Consider the following 24014-nt stretch of genomic DNA (forward strand, 5'->3'; position numbering starts at 1 on the left):
GAGCCTGGTCTAAAGTCCAGTGAAGCCAATGGGAGTCTTTTAATTGACTAGTATCAGAGGGGTAGCCGTGTTAGTCTGAATCTGTAAAAAGCAACCTCACTTCTTCAGATGCAAGTAATGGAAATCTCCAACCTCGTTAACTCCACACTGATATATACCTGCCTTTGGAGATTTCCATTACTTGCATCTGAAGAAGTGAGGTTCTTACCCACGAAAGCTTATGCTCCCAGTACTTCTGTTAGTCTCAAAGGTGCCACAGGACCCTCTGTTGCTTTTAATTGACTGACTTCAATGGGCTTTGGATCAAGTCCTATATGTATTTGCAATTTACCAGTAAGATACAATTTGCTACTTCAGAGTGGCGGTGATTATACAAAAATATTTTAAACATAAATATGTTCTTGAACTGGAGGACCTTGCTCATTTCAGCAGGTCCCTCTTCTTTGTGCATGCTTTCTTCCCCTATAAATACTAGGGCATTAATCCTTATAGTGAGCAGTCTAGGGATAGGATAAATATCTTCCTGAAAGAAATCTTAAAGGAAGATGCACTCAACAATACGTTTTGGATTTAATTACATGCAAAAAAGAGAAAAGAGAGCAAAATAAATACATCAAAAGAGGCAACTTACAGGTTTGAATGTTTCAGGATCAGGAAAGTATTTTGGATTCCTATGCACCCAATATGGAGACAACATCAGCATGTCACCTGCAGGGATGGTGAAAGTCTAAAAGCAAGAGAAACAATTCTGAAGCAAAGAAATAGAAAATTGCAAGTTCGGTCTGCTCCCAAAACATACTATTATGAATGCTACTGGTTCACCAAGAACAGAATGAAAGACCTTGCTAGAGAGGAAGTGCAGCTGGTAAAGCACTCATGTGTATTAAGGGTGTGATGCAAGGGAAAAATGGGTCTGCACCTTTTATTGTTTTTGCTGCTTCTTTATTACATATAAGAAAGGCCTGAAGTGGTTTTTTAACGTTAGAGGTAACAGAAATGTTAAATCTGGTCTTCCCTGGCTCTTGCTGAAGGACTGTATTCAGAAGTGGATTGTAAACTCTAGGTAATCCTCTCATTAAGAGCTTGATCCGAAACCTAGTGAAATCCATAGAAACACTCCTGTTGAAGTCAAATACTTTTGGATTATATCCTAATTGGATGGTAATGCCAGTTCTTTAACCAAGATAGCTTTTCTCCCAAATGTTTATTTAGGAGATTCCTGAGTATCCTCACGCCTTCCCTCAAAAATGCACTGAGAAAGAAGAGCTAGAGGAAGTAAAGCATGGTTCAGTCCTCCAACAGCTGATGGGACTTTGCCGATCTGTTTGCTGGACCCTGCCCTGGTGGTGCCTGTCCTGTATACCATCAGTGCAGCATTCCCCAGCTCCTTCAATCAGAAAGTGAAGATGGGGGTGGGGAGCAAAATCAGTCTTAAACAGCCGATTTAAATAAGGTTGGGGTTCCATATGCCTAATTTATTATGTCCAGATACATTTGGGATGGTGACTTCTAGAAGGATTACAATGTACTATGACAGCCACGTAAAAACAAACCTCACCTGAATTTTTATTGGATTCACCACTTTCTTAGTGATTGCACCTGGAGACCTTAGTCGGATGGCTTCCAAAGTGCACCATTTAATTAAGAGAAGCTTCTTAAGGTCATCTTCAGATATTTCAATATTCTCTTTACCTGTTGCATTATAAGAAATAATATCGTATGGATAAGACAGTAAGAAGTACAAGATTTCACATGGGTTATGAGATTTCATCATGCACTGAAACGTTTTGCTAGAGGACTTCTGGTAGAGTGCCTCTAGAATTTCCAGTGTTGTCTAGAATGCATTCCTCAAACAGTTTAACATGATTTTATATTCTGGTTGGCTAAGCCACTTTGATATTGTTTTAGCATGTAAGGGTTTTTAATATATCTGGTCAATAAGTTTCAGACTTGTGATAGTGCAACAAAAACTTGATAAAATGTTGATGAAAAATGGTAATTTTTGAAGTGTATGTAAAATTTTGACCAGTTCTAGTTTTAAACCATGTTAAACAATGTGTGTAGATGGCTACTGTGACCTAGTGGCTAAAGCACTGAACTGGGCCTCAGGGGACCTTGGTTCTGTTCCTGGCTCTGCAATTGCCCCACTGGGTGACATTTGGCAAGTCACATCTGCCTCAGTTTCCCTATCTGCAAAATAGGGAGACTGACACTGACCTCCTTTGTAAAGCGCTTTGAGATCTGCTGATAAAAAGTGTTATAGAAGGTATTATTGCTGTGCAGAATCTCACTGAACCTATTTTTAAAACCCATTAAATTCACAGACCTTTTAATTTGTTACATTCCTTACTGCCTAATCACATGACCCTGTTATCTGTGTGATTCTGCTCCCCTACTCTTTTATTGTATCTGTGTTATGACCGTGACTTGCTGTGTCACACTGAATTTAGATGGCATGCTCTTTGGGGCAGCAGCTTTGACTTGTTCTGCGGGGCATCCAAGCACAATTTTGGGCACTAAAATAGTAATAATAATTAGAATCATAGAATCATAGAATATCAGGGTTGGAAGGGACCTCAGGAGGTCATCTAGTTCAACTCCCTGCTCAAAACAGGACCAATCCCCAACTAAATCATCCCAGCCAGGGCTTTGTCAAGCCTGACCTTAAAAACCTCTAAGGAAGGAGATTCCACCACCTCCCTAGGTAATGCATTCCAGTGCTTCACCACCCTCCTAGTGAAAAAGTTTTTCCTAATATCCAACCTAAACCTCCTCCACTGGCACTTCAGTCCTCACCCGGTTCTTTATTTGATTTCATTAGGTTTGTTGTATGTTTACAGAGTCCATTGTAAGACAATAGATACTTGAGTAAGTTTATACATCTTACTTTTATGTACTATGTTAGGCTCACTGATTCTCAGGACAGTTTTAAAAATGTAAGCAGTTTATAAGGTGTCTATTGAAGGCTACGAAGTACTCTGCAGGAATGACAACATGAGATGATAAAACATCTAAAAAGGAAAGGCAGCCAGACTAAATGCAGAGCAAGGCAACATCACTGAAATACTCCGTGTCCCAATGGCATACAATAACCTTCAGGAAAACCAGCCATCCACAAAGGTTCCCATTGGGCACACACAAAAAATGGGGAGAGACTTTGGCAAATGCTAAATAAATCAAACATGATAGGAGGCATAAATGGTTCACAGTAAACAGACCAAAACAAGTAGGACTTGCAGCATGCCCTGATTGCAGCCAACAAAGAACACAGATAGACCTCCAATACAAGGGAGTCCACAAGAAAATTTCCTTCACTAGGAAAAGTCCTGCTTTCTAGTCCTAAGTGAGTCAATGGAAGCAAGATCAAAGCAGTCTCAGCCCAAATACAATAGGGACACAAGGAATTTGCCTTCAAGAATGAGCACAGCCATTACAGGCAGATCTGTCCACCCTTCCATTGACTTGAGAAGAAGGAGTGAGTAGTGCTTCCTAAAAGACATATGATCATATATTAAACATGGGGCTTGGAGCCAGGAAGTCCTGAATTCTCTCCCTTTCTCTGGCACTGGCCTTAATAATGTTTTAAACATTATTTCCAGAAGTAACTCCACTGAAGTGAATGGAGTATAACAGTTTGAAACAGCTTTGAAGTCAGAATCAAGCCTTGTTCCTTTGACAAGAAAACCCTTAGAAGATATGAGAGATTTGATCCAAATGCTAGGCCTGAGCCTGAAGAGTCAGGTCCGTAGATCCTTGCTGAGTTCTTATTTAATTTTTATTTATTTCTTGCATTGACATCAACAGGTAGTTTTGCTTGAGTAAGGAATGAGCAAATCCTGAGTAAAGATCTCAGGGTTTGGTCAGTTATTATTTGTATTGCAGTTATGCCTAGTAACCCCAGTCATGGAGCCGGACCCCAATGGGCTTGGCACTGTACAAATTCAGAACAAATTGTTATTTTTTAAATGTATGTTCTAGAATACTAGTGTCATTTATTTCTGGTTTGTTACCTGCTTTGCCAAAAACAGAAACGATGTCCTCCATGATCTTCTTGTAAATAGAAGTGTGGGATAGTATAAATGCCAGGGTCCAAAATGCCACCTAAAGAAAGAGACTGAAAGAAGTTACCTCAGAAATATAGAGCTGTATTAAAACTTGTAAAAGTCTCAGGTCATAAGAACAGGCTAGAGACACACCTGTCTGGGGTGATCTAGGTATACTTAGGGGGCTGGGACCCGACCTCTCAAGGTCTCATCCAGTCCCACATCTGTCCCAAAGCTCAAGTCCAGATCCAAACCACCCTAAGTTTTAAGGGGTATTTGGAGTGGGCCCCTTCCTCATGGAAAGCAGATGAGGATGACACTGTAAAACAATGTGTGACTTCTACTGATTCACGATGGACATGGAGAGTATGCGAAGGAGTTTCAAAAACTGCTAAGTGGTCTGAGAGATTGCCAAAGGCCCTGGGATAATGAGCCTGAGTCTCATCCCACTTACACCGTTGTCAGATGGAAGTGGCTATTAAAGCCAGTGCAAGAGAGAGTCAGGTGATTAGCGAGAATATAATGCTGAAATGCATTTGCAAACCAATGAGTTGCAATTCAAGTTTTAAATGCAGGGAAGGGCAAAACTGTTGGGCATGCAAAACACAGGAGCACCTGTCTCATATTAAAAAGCTTTCCTTTTACAAAATGAATGTTTGTGCACAGTTACCTAATTCCTTTTGTGGGTGTGTGATGACCTGGGGTCACTGCGGTGTACCCCCTTTCAGTTAGGAGTGGCACCACACTTCCCTTCACCCAGCTTATAAACAAGCCCATACAAATCTTTTTATCAAAGAGCACACCCTTTTCAAGGGTCACATTTATTATATTAACAAGAGCCATCACCCTAAGTAGGAGCTCACTCAGGCTATGACTGCACTACCACTTATGTTGGTATAACTTACGTCGATCAGGGGTGTGAATAAGCCACCCCTCTGAGTGACGTAAGTTACTCCGACCTAAGCGCCAGTGTGGACAGCGCTATGTCGGCAGGAGAGTGTCTTCCACTGACATAGCTACTGCCGATCACTGGGGATGGATTAATTAAGCCGACAGGAGAGCTCTCTCCCAACAGTTTAGAGCAGCTACACTAGGGAGCTTACAGAGGTGCAGCTGCATCGGTGTAGCTGCTCCACTGTAAGCGCTCTAGTGTAGCCATAGCCACAAATACACCTGGGGACGTTCATCATCTCAGGCTTAGTCCAACTAGTGATCTCTGTTTCCTTCCTTCATGAGACTCTTCTTTCCTGCATCTGTAACCAGCCTGTTCATGGAACCCTTCCCAGTTCCTTCTCTAGGGGCAAAATTAAGTCGACCTAATTTATGTTAACGTACAGCCACTGCAGTAATTAAATCCCTTTTGCATGTCCACTCTATGCTATTTGGGTCGCTGGTGTGCGTCCTCACCAAGAGCGCTTGCACCGGCTTAACTGTCAGTGTGGGGCATTGTGGGCTGGCTTCTGAAAGGCAGCAACAGTCGATGTAAGCAACGCAGTGTCTACGCTGACACTGCGTTGACCTAACTATATTGACCTGTGCGCTATGCCTCTCAGGGAGGTGGAAGTATTAAGTTGGTAGAGTGGGTGAGTTGTATCGGTGGATGCTGCATTGTAGTGTAGATGCTTACAGAGTTAGGTCAACATATAAGATGTTTTATATCAATCTAACTCTGTAGAGTAGACTAGGCCTAGATTATTCCTTTTCAATCTTTCCCTAAGCTCTCCTCCTTGGAGTGTGGCTGCATTAATTTAGCCTCTCACTCTGTCCCCTTAAACAGGTTTCTTCTCTGGAGTTGGGTCCTGTTAATTAAATTGTCTTGTACACAGCTCTCCTCCCTGCAGCTGAGTTGTGGGCTAGTCTGTTGTAAGGCCGTTGCCAGCTGCTCCCTCAGCTGCCCCCTTCTCCTTAATTAGCCTTCAGGGCACTCAGCAGGCCAGCGTTTCTCTGCTGATATCCCCGGCCTTTGCCCTGGAGGGAATAGGCAGTATATATGCTAGTCCCCCTCTCCCAGCTCATTCCCCATTGGGTTGACAGAGAGGAATCTTGGCTCACCCTCTCTGCAAAACTCCTGGCCCAGGGTACTTAAAGGTACAGTGATGGAATTTTCTCCCTGGCACCAATCCTTCCTGGGAGCTGTTCTATTAATTTCGCTGGAATATATTGGCCAAAGGTATAAACATAACCCAGTCACTGTACAACATTAAACAGTGCTAAATAAGGTCCAGGGTTTGGTATATAGAGACCTAAGCCTGCTTAACACCATGGCAAACATGCCATTAAAAATCTTTTTAATGTTTGATTAGAGATACGGAGAAAAGCAAAAACAGTTCAAGCACTTGAAATGTAAAATATGCAGTAAGACTGTCATTTTAACAACATTTCTCGTTCCCTTTAGCTGCAGAGAGTTTTAGGAGGAAAAGTGCACTTGTTTGTCAATCTCTTAGATGATAATAATTGTCCTTTTGGGTAAAAGCAAAGAAGTTAGTTGGGATGGGTTGGAGCTGCTGTTGAGTCCGATCCCGTTTCATCTCAGCTGGTGTTTAGGATTCAGTCAGAGCTGGCAGGGCTGGCAATGTCATCTGGATCCCTCTCTCTGGCCTGGTCGGGTCAGGACACCTCTCAGGATCACAAAGGCCTGGGGTCCCAGGAAACAGTGGGGATGAAGCTCACTCCAATAGTCTGCATCTGTTCTTACATCTTCTTTCTCCCGCCAAAGCCTTTCTTTAAGGACCAAAAGGCAGTGGCTGGAATAACCCATCCCCTCATTATTTTGTCTGCCAGTTAGGCCCAATATCCAACATACAAGTTTTGGTTCATTAATTTCCAGTTCCACACCTTCTGTTTTCACCAAGGTGGACTTCAACATAATCCTTGAATCATATCAGCGTGGCCTTTTTTCATCTGGACTAATTTAGTCTGTCTGGTTCCTTTGCACCTGTTTATAATATTTCTTATTGAAAGAACTAGACCTACTTTCCACCAACATTTATTATAGGTTATTGTAACAGCTTATGAACTTTCATACACATTTACAATTGAGCCTATACTTATGGTAAATTTGTAGGTCCAATTATCACAACAGACTGCCCCCCTTAGGTCTCTCCATGTCCCCCCTAGGTCCATATTTTATATATATTAGCTGTGGCATTTCCAAGGAACTGCTTCAGTACAGACTGGAATAGAGAAGGACTCAAAGAGCCAACCCCATAGAGATGGGACCAACGCTAGAAGAAGATAGAAGAGGTAGAACTTTTCAAACCCTTAAAAGGCAATACCACAGGGTGGACTGGATTGACCACTAGGCACCACTGCCTTTAAGGGGCAGACTACCCCATCACAGGGTGTAAATGCATTTTGTGGGAACAATGCTTGTACCCAGCTGTGAAAATCTGCCTCTAATAAAAGTTCAGATGAGAAGCTGACAAAAGATTAAGGGCCAGACTGTGAACTCTTGTTGCTATTGTTGACCAGTTACTAACCGGACTAATTCCAATGATTTCCATGGGTCTACTTGGTTGGGTGAGTAACCCTAAAAGTGGGAGTAAGAGAGCTCACAGTCCTGGTAAAATTCGGTCTCCTCCTCTGCTGAATACTTACACATTCCTCTTAAATGAGCCTTTTCCTGTTTCTACTTTAAACTATAAAAGAGTCTGTGAAATACACAGTGCCTACATTCACTCTTTAATTTCAGATACCCAGGCGTTAAAATGAATTAGTATGCCATATGCTTTGCATGCAATTAGGTACCAAACTCCTACTAATGCCTATAAGATAGGTAAGCGTAATAACCTAATAAGGAAGTGCTCTGTATAGCACAAAAGCTTGTCTTTCTCACCAACAGAAGTTGTTCCCATAAAAGATACTACCTCACCCACCTTGTCTCTCTAATATGGGAGCAGGACCGTGGCTCTGGGCGGGGAGGGGCAGGGGGATGCGGACAGGCTGGGGGCTGGTGCAGGGCTGGGAGTGGAGCCGTGCTGAGGCTGGGACCCGGGCCAGGCGCAGGGCCGGCAGCCGGGGACGTGGCTGGGGGCGGGACCGGAGCAGAGCTGGAGGCGGGGAGGGGCTGGGTGGCACTTCCTGCCCGCGCCCCATGGGGGCAGGCCTGGGCCCCATCGTGCCCCCCCCCAGACATTCCTCCATGCCCCCCTTGGGGGGAGCGTCCCACACTTCGGGGACCTCTGCTCTAATATCCTGGGACCGACATGGCTAAAATAACCCTGGATATAATAATCTGCAGAGCATTATTCTAGTAAGTCATATCTGTATGGCAGTGGCGTCAAAGAAAAGTTTTAATTACCTGCAAAACAAAGTGAATTTGTGGATATGAAGTTTTAACTGATTATGCATGGAGTTAAAAATAAAGTAGTTTATACTTTATGAGGAGAAAATCCCCTTTAGTATGAAATCAAAAGCAGCGCTACTTCAAACCTAGAGCATCTCTTCCCTTGCTGATTAAGCAGAAAGTCTGGTCTACATACAGATTTTGTACAGGTATCTGTCTCAGCTGGGGGTGAGATTTATTTATTGATATAGTTAAACTAGAATAGCCCCCTAGTGTGGAGGCAGTTATACTGGTAAAAAAAGTGCTTTATAATAGTATAGTTTATTCCTCTTCCCTTACAGGAAGAGCTATATTAGTATAAAGCACTTTTATATGGACTATGCCAGGGTGGGGAGTACCAGTATAACTATACCAGTCTAGCTAAAGCGGTAAAACTCTCTAGTGTGGACAAAGCCTGAAAATCCCACCTGAAGAGGTTACTTGCAATAAAGCAGTTTTTAATAAGTTTATAGTATGTTGGTCCCAGGATATTAGAGAGACAAGTTGGGTGAGGTAATATTTTTTATTGGACCAACTTCTGTTGGTGGAAGATACAAACTTTCAAGCGACACAGAGCTGTTCTTCAGGTATGGGGAAGGAAATCACAGTGTCTGAGCTAAATATAAGGTGGGACAGATTGTGAAGCATAAGGGGTAATGCATGTTGGAGGTGATCACTTGAAATGAAGTGGGAAATTGAGGGATAGATGTTATGCATAAGGGGTTTGAATTGGGCAATTAAGGGTAGCAGGTGGTGTGTGTGTTACAAATTGTTTTAATGAGCCATAAAAGCAGCACCCCTTTTGAGTGCATAGTTTTTGGTGTCTTGCAGAGTTATGAATTTAAGTTCCCAGGCTCACCTTTTGAAGGTGTGTGGTGGGGTGTACAAACCCCACACTGGTGACAAAAGGGTTAAGGAGCAGCTCTGGGCCCAGAAAGCCTCACAGGAAAGAATGAGCTCAAAAGGGAGCAGCTTAGCTCAGTCAGGGTGGATGGAGCAGTTGTGTGTTTCAGGCTCCTACTGAAAACCTGCCGAGGCCTCACGCAGCGGGGCCAGGCCTCATCAACAGGCCACCCCAGAGCTTTCAATTGAAGAGGTTGATGATGAAGAGATGCAACTGCGAGAGGAAGACCCACTGAACCACGGACAGAGAGGGCTCCAGAGGCTCCCAGTGACGCCAACAGAGAAACAGAAGCCAGGGTATCAAGTGGCCCAGGGAGCAGGCGTAGAGGCACTCTACCCCCTAGGCCGCACATTTTGAATTATTGTTTCATTGGGCCCTGGATTGGAACCTGGTGGAGCAGGGGTGGCCTGGGTTCCCTTACCCCCGGCTATTGATGCTTGCCACTAGGCAACATAACCCAGAGTTCTGCCACCAGACAGTGCTGCCAGGAGCCCCCCCGCCAACAAGGTGTTGGGCAGGTTTTCTTTGAGGACGAGTATTGAAAAATAAAATCAGATATGGAGTGATCTGGTCCAATCAAAGAGAAAGAAAGTGTTCCTGCAGCCATCATACTTACAGGCATAGCATTCGCTTGGGAGGCCCAGAGCAATAAGAGAGCATAATTGGGAGCTAAATGTTTTCCATGCAAGTTATCCAGGAGATGCTGCAGCAGTGTCTGTTATAAGTAAAAGCATAAATAATTGGGTACATCCTTCCACCAGTTTATCAATTAAAAATAAAGCTAGTTAACAATCTTCAATGCCAAATTAGATAGACAAGAGCTTCCCAAAGAAGTGAAATTCACTCCTGTGCAGAGGGCCAACATGAGGTCTTGTGAGGACTCTAGGTGACTTATGTGGTGTAGAGGCCTTGTGCTGGTATGTGTATGGGGTGAATTTCATGCTGAGAGAATGTATATATCCACAAGTCATCAGCCTGGCTCAGAGGCCAAGATCCTACAAGCACAGCAGATAGTGGACATGCAAGGGAGTCAAGTTTAAATTCACAATTCTTGGTCTGATATGAGACATGAAAGCTAGCAACCACTGGTATATATCAATGATAACCTGGGATGCCCAGATGTCCACTGGCACATGAGTATTTGTTACTGTTAATGGAGATCCACATCTTGAAATTGTTACTGTTTCCTCAAAAACAAAAGGCCAATTACCACGCAGGTTCCATCATCTCAAGTACTCTGACCCAGGCAGCCCTTGTATGTAACAATATTCATTGACGAGAATTTTCACCATTACCTAAGCAGAATAAGTAGTAGAGGAACAAACCCTCTATTGTAGCTGTAACTTAGTGTACCTGGCTTCAGATCTACTTAGTCACCAGCACCTTCTTCTATCTATTAACCTAAATACCTGTTTGAGGATCTACCCACTCTACACCAGCACTTACAAAATACCTTGTAAAAGATTTTACATGGCTCACAAACCAGAGCCCCCAGCAGGAAACACTGAAGAAGCCCTTCTCTTGACTCCTTCCGCTGGTGACTTCTGAAAGTGGGGAGGGAAATTTGATGGCCAAACTCAGCTCAGAGCTCTCAAGAGCAGCATGTGACATCTAAGGACTTGTCTAAACAGCAATTTAGTGTGCACTAAACTGGGATGTGACTCTACGGAGCTGCATTTGCCATGCACTAACTGACTGTGTGGACCCTGCTATTTTGCACTAAAAGTTCCATAGTGTGTTTTGATCGACTGCAAGTGCACTACAAAACTTTTAGTGTGCAGTAGCAGGGGCCACATGGCCAGTTTGTGCACAGCAGGCTGGTGTGGTGGATATTTACACCCCAGCTTCCAACATGTTAAATCGCCATATAGACAAGTCAAGAGTCTAGTAAAATAAACTAAGCTGATTGGTGAGGTTAAAAATGATGGGCCTGAACCTGCTGCCTTTGAAGTCACTATCACATTTTTAAAGTGTATCTATGCGAAATGGGCTTGGTAGGCCTAATGGTCTCTTCCTGCTCTGAAATGCCTTATGTCCTTTACCCCTGCATACAAAATATAACTGCAGCAATGCTGATCTGGCACTTTATTTAAAATCCTCTGATAGCTTTACCTTGGAATTGCTCTCTGGCGGGTTGGCTCTCTCAGCATCTGATACCACTTTGTCAAACACTTTTAGAAGCCATTTTTTGGATTTAGACCAGTTTCTGTGAAGAAAAAAACAACAATAAAAGAGGAATTATTTGAAATGCATTTGGGAAAACAATTCAGGCAGCACAGCACAACCTCACTTTCACGGAGGAGGACTCCTCACTTTCTCTCCAAGCCTTCTCAGAGCACCTCGGTACTATTCCATGGATGGAGAGATGTACCAAGCTGATTTTCAGTACTGTTGAGTCAACTGGAGTCAACACCAGCAGCGGATGCTCAGCAACTCTGAAACCCATAATAGCTAAACACATGGTCCGATGGCCAGAACCGGGACCTGACACTCAGCATTCCTGGATTTTCCTGCCAGCTCTACTACCGGTTTCCTGTGTGACCTTGGACAAGTTACTTAGGCCAAATTTTTTCCAAAACTGACCATTAACTTTGGGTGCCTCAGTCTTTGGGTGTCCAATCTGAGAAAACAAGGTCTGATTTTTGGAGCTGTTGAGTACCCACAGCTCCCATCTGAAGGCAGTGAGGTCTGTGGGTGCTTACAACTAAAAATAAGGCCCAAGATGTCTCCGGTTGGGCACTGAATACTGAAGTGCTGGCCCAAGAGAATAAAATGACAGGATGGGACGTCTTTTACAAAACCAGCACCCTCATGCAGCGGTGTAATTCCATTGACTTCAGTGGAGTTATCCCTGTTTTACACCGGTATAGGTTAGAGGAGATTCAGGAGTCTAATTTTTAATGGACAAAATTTAAAGCCCAACTAACACTGCATTTGACTGAAACGGAGTCAAAGGCAGAACATTGTTTTCCGGAGAAATGCTGCTAGGTTACCAGGATAAGACACTTCCAATAGGTTTGCAAGACTTGCCCCATTCCCCCACCTGCTCCGTTACCTCATAAAATACTCAGGCATCTGGGACCCATATTCAAAATCTTCATCATACTTCTGAAAATGCTCTTCAAACTCCTTGATGTCACTCTTGTTTGTTGGACAGACACCTTTTCCAAATAAGATATTTACGGTTGCTGGATACATGACAGATCTGTAACAACAGAAGCACTGCAGCATTAGGCCAATGGGAAGCTGTTCTAGCATCTTGTCAGGTATGTTTGATTACCAACAGAAAAGAAACTCTTTGAGCCTAACTGTGGAACCTTACCTCATGCTAGGATGAAATTCTCCCCTGTGTAGAGGGGCCAGCAGGACTTAAGCCCTCAACACAGAGTTTAAGTGGGACCTATGTGATCAATAACCCCTGCACTAGCCCTCAGCTTGTGGTCAAATGTTACCAGTTAGTCAGCACTTACTCTCCTGAGTAGCCGCAGGATGGCCCTGTGCATTGGAGTACCCTCTCCCCATCCCCATTATCCATCAGTCGGATTCCAAATGAGCTTCCTTGCTAGGACTTCACTAGTCAGTAGCTGCAGCAGAACCTCTTCTCCTGGGTGATGCCCACAGCAGGGGCTTAGAAATGTAACCCCACACCTGGCTGCATTACATTCCCATCCTGAGTCCTGCTGGGCTAGGGGATGCTTTTCCCCCCCTCTTCACCTCCCTTCCAGCCTGCTCATGTCTGTTCCTTCCCTCTGCATACACCCCCAGCGGATTTCATTGGGGTTCATTAGATCTATGAATTCCTCACACATCTTCCCCTGAACTCCAGCTACTGTTTAATGACTATTAGAGACAGAGATGGTTTCATTTTGTTTGCCTTTCTAAATATCATAAGCAACATTTCTCCTGCTGTCTCTCTAGAGCCATCTGCTGGCTGAATGCATTTCAGCTCCAGGTCAGCTATATAAAGATTTTTCAACCAGTGTGTATTTCAGTTCTTTCAGCCCCCATTTTATAACCAACCAAACAAACAAAAGGCGCGTAATAAAGGTGTACAGCACAAGTTTTATTATATTCCCCTTATGTGTTTCTGCAGTTGATTATCTTAGTTATGACCTAATTGGCTTGTTAAGTTTTAGGATATGTCTGCACTGCACACCACTGGCAGGGGTGGCTAGAATATGTGTAATTATCAGCCTTAGTGAAAAACAAGCCATTTCCATACTGCAGTGAGTAAGCTACACACATCAGTGAAAGGCTCTGGCAGAGGGGAGGCAGTGGGAAATGCCTTTCCACACTGCCTTCTTTCTGCCAGAGTCTTTCCCTGAAACAGGGAAAGGCCCTGGTAGCTGCCTGTGGTGGGGAAAAGGAGGCAAAGGTGGGGAGATGCCAGAGCTTTTCCCCACTGCCAGTCTTTCCCGGCTGCCTCCCCCATGCCAGAGTCTTTCCCCACTGCTGGAGCCTTTCCCTGGTGCTGGAGAAAGGCTCCAGCAGTGGGACAGTACACCGCTAAAAATAGGGTACAAATCCACAGGGCTCAGGCATGTCTTTACGCATCTAAGCAGTGCTTCACCATCCACACTGCTATTTATACCCAGGCTGGGGTTGGGGGAAGAGCAGCTGTACTCTACACGCAGGGGCGGCTCCAGGCACCAGCGCACCAAGCGCGTGCCTGGGGCGGCAAGCCGTGGGGGGCGGCCTGCCGGTCGCCGTGAGGGCGGCAGTCAGGCTGCCTTCAGCGGCATGCCTGCAGGAGGTCCGCCGGGTCCCGTGGCTTTGGTGGCAATTTGGCGGCGGCTACGCCGAAGCCGCGGGACCAGCGGACCTCCTGCAGGCGTGCCGCCGAAGGCCGCTTGACTGCCGTGCTTGGGGCGGCAAAATACATAGAGCCGCCCCTGTCTACACGCCACTTTAAGTTTTGTGCAGAGCAGACGTACCTTGTGACAAATGGCATTGGGTCTACAACATCTGAATGCCTCACTTTACAAATATGGATCAGCTTAATTTCCACATAATCACAGGCCTGCCAAAGTGTATATGAGCCGCACAACTGGGGAAAAAGCACTGCGTTATCAACAGGTGAGACGTGTACGGCTCTGCCCAGGCAAATATGGAATAAACTTCCCCAAGAATTGAGATCCATCATAAACCTCATCACTTTCCACGCCGAGTGCAAGGTGTAGTTCTTTGACCTTGCCTTCTCTAATATAGCAACAGGTATATTTATACAGGGAGGGATAGCTCAGTAGTTTGAGCATTGGCCTACTAAACACAGGGTTATGAGTTCAATCCTTGAGGGAGCCACTTAGGAATCTGAAACAAAAATCAGTACTTGGTCCTGCTAGTGAAGAGAGGGGGCTGGATTTGATGACCTTTCAAGGTCCCTTCCAGCTCTCTGAGAGAGGTATATCGCCATATATATATATTTTTAAAAAAAAAGCCCACTCCCTACCAAAAAGACACTCCACTGCACACGCTTCTCCCTTAGGGAGAGGATGAGAGAACAAATGCACATGACAGATGTTAGTCACATTGCTTAATGCAACTATAAGAAGGTGCTTAGATACTGTGGTCATGAGTGCGATATAAAAATCTGTACAGAATATTAGACTATCAGGTACTTCTTGCGCAACTGGCACGAAATCCTGGCTCCACTTAAATCAATGGCAGAACTCTCATTGACTTCACTGGGGACAGGGTTTCACCCCTGATCTTTATGGGAATTGTTTAGTTCTGCCAAGGGGTACATGAGCCAGGGCTTGTCAATATAACTTGAGAAGCTTCCTAGACATGTGAAGCCTTGTCCCCTTTGCAAATACCTTGCTAAGTAGAGGAGGCCGTGCTTACTTTTTTTCAAAACTTTTAACAGATTTTTCTCCGTGGCAGCCAGTCCCAGCCTCCACCCTCTCCAGACCCAATCACTTTATGAGCTGCACCAGCCAGCTCTAAGCCACCAGGCACAGCGAGGCAATGAATGGCTTGCTCTGCATTCCTGGAGGAGTTTCTTCTGGGATCCCACAGCCCAATCTCCACCTGCAGACTTTATAATACGGTCACTGCTGCCGCTACTATTTATTTAGCAAAGAACATGGACATCTGTTCAATAGAGCACGATTATAAAAGTCACATACCTTATTAGATCACTGAGATTCTCAGTTCCTGCTGTGCCCAAGCAGTCCATGTGCTCGTGTAATTCTTGACACAGAGTCCCAGCAAAAAGATACAGGCTAGAGGTACCCATTTTTCCTTTCATCATGCTATAGAGTCTGCTACGGTTCCGATAAAAGATTTCTGCAGGAACTGAAGCTTTAAATACAAAAAAGGGAGGAAGTGTAAAGGTTTTGGAAACTAGCCCAGGTAAATTTTAAATGTCAAAAGTGTCTATTTTGTATATTACTTGTGATACTGGTTTCAGTTTACTGTAATCTTACTCTCTATGGGTGAAATTCAGACCCATGAAGATTTTATTCCCACAGCCTGCATTTCTGACCTTGTAAAGGGATCAGCAGTGGTTAACACCCAGACCCCACTAAGTTTTACTTCTCCTGCTCAGTAGGGAACTTCCTCCTTCTGCCTTATAAAGCTTCAGTCTTGTAAATAAATATGCCAGACACTTCCCCTGATTTATGTGTCAGGCAGTTCCAAAGGCATGTTTTGGAGCTTCATGTCGAGAGCATACCGAATCGCTGCTCCATTACCTGCACTGAGCACCTGCTAGGGTTGGGGGGATGGGGCTATACGGGGGGAGTTCAAGGAGTTACTGTTAATCTAAAAAGTTGTAAGTGGTTTGGGCTCTAAGTGTTTATTGCTCAACAGTTCCCCGCACTTTCTCCTCTGCAGCAGGTGCCGCTGTGCACTCTGGGAAGCCATTCCCCTCGGTCTCAGCCCTTGGGGACAGTCGGACAGCAGTGCATTGAGATGAAGCCTGGTGGAGGTATGGGGGTGACACCACCATCACCGGGGCCCAGCTGAGGACATTAACAGGTGTCATTTCTTCATTTTGATAATCTGGTCACTTTATTCAAGCCTTGTATTAAATAGTAGGTATCATCACAGCAGGTCCCAGGACCCTATGAGGAGCACCATTTCTGTGGGGAGTTTAAGCAATGTACGTGCTTTTAAATATTTGAAATAGTAAATGGGCCTGATTCCATTCTCCCAGTTTTCACTCCTCTCCCCTGTGTGGTGTTCGTGAGGGAAGACGCAGGGCCAATATGTGGGAATACATTTCATGGTGTCTAACAATGCTGCCAACTCTCACAATATCTTGATGCCCCAGGTGTTGGAGTCAAATGACTGCATAAGAATTTCAGCTTTCATTTGAGAACAAAATAAGTTTCTGGCCCTCCTGGCTGTGAATAAAAGTTTGAAAATGTGACCTGAGTGGCCCAAAAGGCAGCAACCCTGAAATGTATTATTCTGAAAATAATCTCATGATTTTGAGGGACCTGACTCATGATTTTGAAAGCTTGAGATCGGCAATACTGGGATAGGTGATTAAACACCGGTGCAGGGGAAACTCTTGCCGTCCATTGGCACATTGTCGTTTTATGGCTAGCAAAGTCAGATTGCACCATATGTATTTGGAGGTGGAAAATGCAGCCTGCAGTAGACAGCTGCTGGCTGCACCATCCAAGCCCATTTTTAGGGTGATCAGAACTGCCCTATTTTGGTTCTCCTCACTGCAAACATGCAAAACATCTAATCTTCTATCAACTCATTCCACTTACCATTGCTTAAAGGATGTGTGAATGGGATTCAAGTTTGGCATAACACACCAGCAAAGTGTGTCCTGCGTTCTCCTCTACTGCCTCTTCTGCTAGAGGAGAACAGCTTACTATTGCTACCAGCTAACAGTTTCTCCTTTTGTTCAAGTGGTAGAAGTCTGTCCTATGGCTCTGAAGCTCTTACATGGTCTCTTTAGCAAGCTGGCCAAAGACTGAAATATCCTCTACCACAGGGTTGAGGAAATTGGCAGGGTAGGGTGGGAATGGCTGCATTATCACTGCCAGTACTGTGCCTTTTTTATGAGTAAGCAGAGGATGATCATTTCCATTATGGTCATTCTAATATGGTCTTAGCTTTAGTGGCTTAATGTTGAAAAGCAAGGCGGACCAAGAACTTCTTTCCTTCTAGCTTGCTCTTTCCTGTGAATAGTAGGGAAAAGAATGGTATGGGGGAACCCCCGATGGAGGAAAGGCCAGTGCGTCATGGCAAGGGGGTCTCCCTAGGGGCTAGAAGGGGGGGCCTGGGGATCTGACTCCTGGCCTCTAATCTCTGCACCCCAGGGATAGCTCAGTGGTTTGAGCATTGGCCTGCTAAACCCAGGGTTGTGAGCTCAATCTTTGAGGGGGCCATTTAGGGATCTCGGGCAAAAGTCTGTCTGGGGATTGGTCCTGCTTTGAGCAGGGGGTTGCACTAGATGACCTCCTGAGGTCCCTTCCAACCCAGATATTCTATGATTCTATGTGCCTACCACAAAGAGGCCCTGATACCTGGTTGGGGCTGTTAAGTTTTACTGCAATACAAACAACAATACGGGTTGTTGGTTCAAAAATCTATTGATGACATGTTCTGGGGTCATTATACATGTTCAGGGCCTTGGACAACAAATAGTTACATCTGTGTGTGACAGTCTGGGGAATATGTTGGTGTCAATTCATAAATTTCATTTAGTTTTGTGAGGATCATTTATGATTGTAACCTGCATTGTGGGTTAGAATCTCCATTTTCTATATGACCCATTTTTGTGTCTGGCGCTGAGCATCATTTTGAACTGGCATATGTGTAGCTTGCTCCAGATGTATAACAAAGCCAGAGAGGACGGGGTTGGGTAGTGACAGGACTGGTAGTGACATTTCTCAAGCTAGGGAGAGCTAACACAAGAAGCGTCATCCAGCCAGCTCCAAGGGAATATGAGCTTGCGAGTGACTCTTATCTACTGCTGCTGGGGGGTTCAGGAGGACTGGGGCACAGGTTCCAGGGTCTAGGTGGCTGGAGTGCAGTGTCCCACTGCCATGAGGGATGTCAGACATGGGGTCTGCACCTTGAGAGTGCCCCTGAGTGTCCCAGAACTGGGAACAATGATCTGTCACTATCCAGATCCAGGGAGTTTAGTGGCCCCTGCAGTTGGATACCCTCACGATAGACTCGTGTCTATCCAGAGAGCAGGACTGGCCCAGGCAACAACATTGTGTATTGTATTTGCCCCTTAACTTTGTGCTTTGATTGTGGATTAAGATATGCATTTAAGATCTGATCCAAAGACCCATGGGCTATGGATCACGTCTTTAACCTTGATGGGTGGCTAGATTAGCTTTTCTTTGAAAGTGAGATATCCCTTACTTGTGCGCTGGACCGTTTGCTGCACCGCCTGCTCAAAATCTATGTCCTTAGATGTAAAAAATGCTTCAATCCCCTCTTCCTCAGTCACAAAGGTGAATCGGTTTCCCAGAGCAAACACTGTGAATACTGGCCCATACTGCAAAAACAAGGAGTTAAAAAATTAATGACTTTTGCAAAGACATTTTATGGGAGACCACAGCTCTGATCCTGCAACAGGAATTGCACCAGTACAATAGAAATGTTGAGATGCTAAGAGAGAAAGAAAATAAAACCAAAGCAGGGGTAGAGGGGTGCAGCTTCACTATCTAAAATCCTTGTTCAAGAGCATACAGACGTAAATAAATTAGATTTGAATTCATATGTTTTAAGGTGAGAAGGGACTCTTGTGATCATCTCCTCTGACCAGCTGCATGGCACAAGCCACAGAATTTCACACAGTGATTCCTACACAGAGCACAATTATGGTTCAGCTATCACATAACTTCTAGAAAGACATCCCGTCTCGATTTAAAGACTCCAAATGACAGACTGCACGACTGCACGGTTAAAGAGTTGCATCTTATTTCCAATTTGAATTTTTATAACAAACTTTCAGACATTGGATCTTGTTATGCATTTGTGCTAGATTAAAGAGCCCCCTAATATCAAATATGTTTTTCTTGTGTAAGTATTTAAAGACTACGTCTTATCAAAACAAGGTTAAGTTAAATAGATTGAGGTCCTTAAGCTTTTCATTGTAATATGTGTTTTCCATCCCACAAATCATTGCTGTAACTTTTCTCTGAACTTAGCTTCTCTAACATCTCATATCTATCCAACGCAATTCTTTCCCAAAACATCCAGCAATGAGAGAACCCACTACACTCACAATCCAAATTCTCCCAACTGTTTGGAAGCTAGAGCATTACTTTTCACCAGTTTTTTGTCTCTGAACTTCATTTGGGCTGTAATTATTGTGTGGTCTGTTCAGCAGAGCTGTCTTTGGGAGCCTAAGTTTATGTTAGGGAGACAGGCAAAATATTTTCAAGTAGACTTATAACAACACACTGAATTCTAGAGAGAAAAGATTGTCCTGTGGTTAGGGCCCTAGTCTAGAACTTGGGAGGACTGAGTTCAATTCCTCATTGTATCGCAGATGTCCTGTGTGAACCTTGTTAAAACACAGTCTCTGTGCCTCAGTTCCCCGTCTGTAAAATGGGAATAACAGTTCTCCTCTGCAGGGATGTTGTGAGGATAAACACATTAAAGCAGGGGTTCTCAAATTGGGGGTTGGGACCCCTCAGGGGGTTGTGAGGTTATTACATGGGAGGTCACAAGCTGTCAGCCTCTACGCCAAACCCCGCTTTGCCTCCAGCATTTATAATGGAGTTAAATATATTTAAAAGTGTGTTTAATTTATAAGGGGGTTGCACTCAGAGGCTTGCTATGTGAAAGGGGTCACCAGTACACACGTTTGAGAATCACTGCATTAAAGGATGTGTGGTGCCCAGATTACTATGGTAATGGGGACTATAGAAGCACCTAAAATAGATTTCACAAGAGAGCAGTAGCAACATGAATTCAGTGCTTGTGAGATACCAGACAGAGATTAAAGAAGTCCTCACTATCCATTGGAGTTGATCATAACATTTTTTTGACAAAGAGTGGGTGGAAAGTGTAGGGAAGAGACCTCAATATTGATGCAAAAATGATATTAGTAAAATTATTATAACTTATTTTTATAATGTTAGGTCATTACAAACATGTCTGCACCTTTACTGAGTCTTAGGAGATACATATAATTACTTTCATACATATGGTGCTTGGAGAAAAGTACCTCACCTGCATATATTTTTGTTTATTTAATTATATGAAACATCCAAGCTAAGGAAATTCCTAGGAATTTTGTTGTCTGTCAATATGAGTCAAGGAAGATAACACTATATTTATACAAACCCTAAATTGCAGCTTTTATCATTCCTATTTTACTTTAATGCTGTATTATTTGCTTTGATGCTCTGTTTTACAATATTATAGTCAATGTTTACTGCAATTTGTGTTTTGTATAAAATATTTAATTGCGAATTGTGAACGCTGTAAGAAGTGCTGGGTCAAAAGACTAACCAACCAACCAGAGCATCTTATCACAGAACAGGACTGCGAAGAGGTCCACTCGTGGCAAGTGCACTTCCTTGGGGATGGAGCTGCGAATTAGCTTTTTGTCCCACCTGGCACCCCTTTCTGTCAGTTGCTCATGCTATAGCCCCCCCTCAGTGACTCGAGGGTCTCTCTCTCTCTCTCTTTGAGACTCAGCCCTCTGGCCAGGTGACTATATAAGCGCCCTCTTCCAGAGTAACAAAGTCGCATTGGACAAGCTGTCCATATACCATTTCCAGCACTCTTCTGTTCCATCTCCAGGTCTTGTGCCACTTTGGAACACTCACTCACACTCACTGGACCCACTCACTACTGTGGGTTCCAGCCCAGGGACTCTAGGACTAGCAACCTGTTCAGTCCCAGACCCCGTTGCTGTTTCCCTGAGCTCTTTCCTACCTCACTTCTCTATCTCCTTTCCTATCTCTGGGTTCACCATTGAAGCATCCTCCGTTCCCCTGTGGCTACTTCACCCCTCTTGTCGAATTCCCTAGTCAAGGGCAGGACCCAGGGATTACCTTCCCCTTGGATTTCCTCCCTGGCCAATCCCCTTTCCCTGGAGGGAGTGACTTCAGGCCCCTTCGCTGAAGCCCATTCCTTTGTTGTTGTCTTTGTTTCTTTTTTTGGCACAGCAGCCTCATCATACAAGGCAATGACCGACACTTTCTTCATTCATGTTTAGCCTTTTCTCTTTATGTCCTTTCGCTCAGTCCAGTATCCTTAAGGAAATGCACCAAGGCTTTTTTGCATTATTCCATTCTCACTAGTCCTGTTAGGGAGCAATCTTTGATTCCAAGCCAAGTCAGTTTTTCATAAAGAAACTTTCTTTCCAAAGAGTATTGCCCACAATGACCAACGGGTTCTTTGGTTTTGCACACATTACACGGCCCATCTTTATGTCTTTTAAATAAGTTTAACTTATCATTTAAGACACAATGACCTACTAACACTCTAAAAACGACTACTTCACTTTCTCTATCATGACTGTGGAGTATAGTATTATCTGATTTTTGAGCATACACCATAAATCCTTTGTCCTTATGTTTCCTTAGTCCATAGTTCTTGCCATTCCTTTGCAAGCTCCTTCGTGACCATGCTTTTAAATTCTTATCTGCTTAAGGAAATCTTAATATCCACCTCCTTGTTTTTTAGAGTTTGCTTTGATGCTTCATCAGCCGTTTCATTTCCAGACATTCCGAAATGCAATGTAATCCATGCTATTTTTACACAGATACCTACGTACATTATTTCCATGGTTAGAAACATTATTTCACTTACTATGTCATTTCTGCTTCCCAAGCCCCTGTTCTGATTGTCATACTGCCTAATGAGGAATCAGATAAAATTATGAAGGTTAGTGCCAACAACATCCTCATTAGTTAAGCTGTCAGAACAGTCGCATAATTCAACAGCCTTTTAGATTTCTGCATTCCAAGACTAGGTACACAAAAGCCTGTTCCCACTCAACCGACGCTGTTACCTTTAGATCCTTCCATAAAGACTTGGCAAAACTGTTGATATATTCAGAAATGTCATTGGTCAGAATATGTGGTATTTGGCTTCCCTCAGTTTCTTCATACAATTCAAATCCACAAATCGGGGAATAACTGTCCAGATGTAATTTGATTTCCCATGACTACAAATTTTTTTAGTTTTCTCAATTTTTATTTTTTACATATCTCATTTACCTATTTTTTTTTACCCCAATAGTATAAGGAAGTCTGTTTCAATCCATATAATTTTGTCTACCAAGCTCCCAGCAATCCTCATAAATCTGCTGTGTACTTCTATTTCCAAGATTCCCTTTTACTATTGCCCAAAAGGTTAGATCTAATAGTTTCATCCTTAGATTTATATAGTGCTTCTCCAGTGACTATTTGCAGCACACACACTAATACTGGTAGCATTGTGCCACATGCCAATCACAGAGCTTGGGCTTGTAGCAGTTCCCAAGTCGACATGTTCCCAGTGTTCTACCAGTGTTCCCTCTAATTTTTCCCAAGCATGTGCGGAATGAATTTTGTTATGTGCACCAATACAGAGGTGATGTAGAATATTTGGGCTGGAAGGGACCTCAGGGGGGTCATCTAGTCCAACCCCCTGCTCAAAGCAGGACCAATCCCCAACTAAATCATCCCAGCCAGGGCTTTGTCAAGCCTGACCTTAAAAACCTCTAAGGAAGGAGATTCCACCACCTTCCTAGGTAACCCATTCCAGTTGTAAGCGGGGGAATGGTCCCGCTATTGTGGGGAACTTTCCTGGCTTCTGCTCTACCCCGGTGAAGTGGGCTAGCGAAAGGATCCGAGTCCTCGCTCCCACTTCCTTTACCCAGAGGCCTCCCTGCCCTTGAGGACTCCCCTTCCACTCTCCTGTCTGGCAGAGTCCTTGTAAACCCCGACAAGGCTGGGCCCAGGATTCCTGGGGGGCTCGACCCCCAACCCTGCTGTGGTCACCCAGGACAGGGGCTAGGGTGTCCCCACTCCGGGGTACTCTCTCTGCAGTGGGCACCTCCCTGACCCACTGATCATTTCATACAATTTAAAGCAAATACAAGTTGTTTAATTAACAATTAATTTGAAAAAAGAATAAGGAAAAATGGGAAAGGTTAAACGAAAACACTTCACCCCACTCTGTGGCAGGGAACATCCCAAACAGTGTCTCTGGAACGTCAGGGCAGTTCAGTCTGTTCCTTGTAGGTCCCAGGCTCCTTCTCAGGCCCTCGCTGTGCTGCAGAAACGCTGTGGGTTGGACACTTGCTCTGGCGGTGGCCACACGCTCTCAGGCTCTAGGTGGCAGGACCCTTTTTCCCAGCGTCGCCCCTGCCCAGTCGGGGTTATGATCCCCCCTCCAAGTCTGGCCTGCAAGGCCTCTTGGCTGAGGCGTCTCCCTGTGCTGGGCCCACTGCCCAGGGTCCCCCTCACTCTCGCCAGCTGCTCACCGCACCCAGCTCCGGACTTAGGGTGACCAGACGTCCTGATTTTATCGGGACTGTCCCGATATTTCCTTGTTTGTCCCGCGTCCCGACCGACGTGCGGTCGGGACACTGGACAAACAAGGAAATGCCCCGGAGCCTAGAGCCCGGAAGTGCTCGCGCCACCCCCTGCCCCGACTCCGCCCCCTCCTCCCCCGATTGCCTCCCTCCCCGAATCCCCGCCTCTTCCCCGGGCTCACCATTCCCCCTCCCTCCACAAGCGCTGGAGGGAGGCCCGGGAGACGCAGGGGAAGCGCGGGGCCGGGGTGAGTAACAGTCCGGCCTGGCCCCGAGCAG

General features: G+C 44.6%; 1 protein-coding gene across 1 annotated transcript in view; it reads right to left on the minus strand.

Annotated features, from left to right (window-relative positions):
- LOC101934897 (24-hydroxycholesterol 7-alpha-hydroxylase-like) overlaps window positions 1-24014 on the minus strand; it is a 58896-nt gene that overhangs the window by 12337 nt on the left and 22545 nt on the right. Inside the window, exons 2-9 of the mRNA XM_005297377.5 lie at window positions 18614-18749; window positions 15400-15574; window positions 12327-12476; window positions 11384-11477; window positions 9888-9986; window positions 4011-4101; window positions 1559-1692; window positions 632-727 (exon numbers count right to left, since the gene is read on the minus strand). Coding sequence (XP_005297434.2) covers window positions 632-727; window positions 1559-1692; window positions 4011-4101; window positions 9888-9986; window positions 11384-11477; window positions 12327-12476; window positions 15400-15574; window positions 18614-18749 — 975 coding nt within the window. The remainder of the gene's footprint in view (window positions 1-631; window positions 728-1558; window positions 1693-4010; window positions 4102-9887; window positions 9987-11383; window positions 11478-12326; window positions 12477-15399; window positions 15575-18613; window positions 18750-24014) is intronic.

This window comes from Chrysemys picta, chromosome 3 (assembly GCF_011386835.1).
Source record: "Chrysemys picta bellii isolate R12L10 chromosome 3, ASM1138683v2, whole genome shotgun sequence".
Taxonomy (NCBI): Eukaryota; Metazoa; Chordata; order Testudines; family Emydidae; genus Chrysemys; species Chrysemys picta.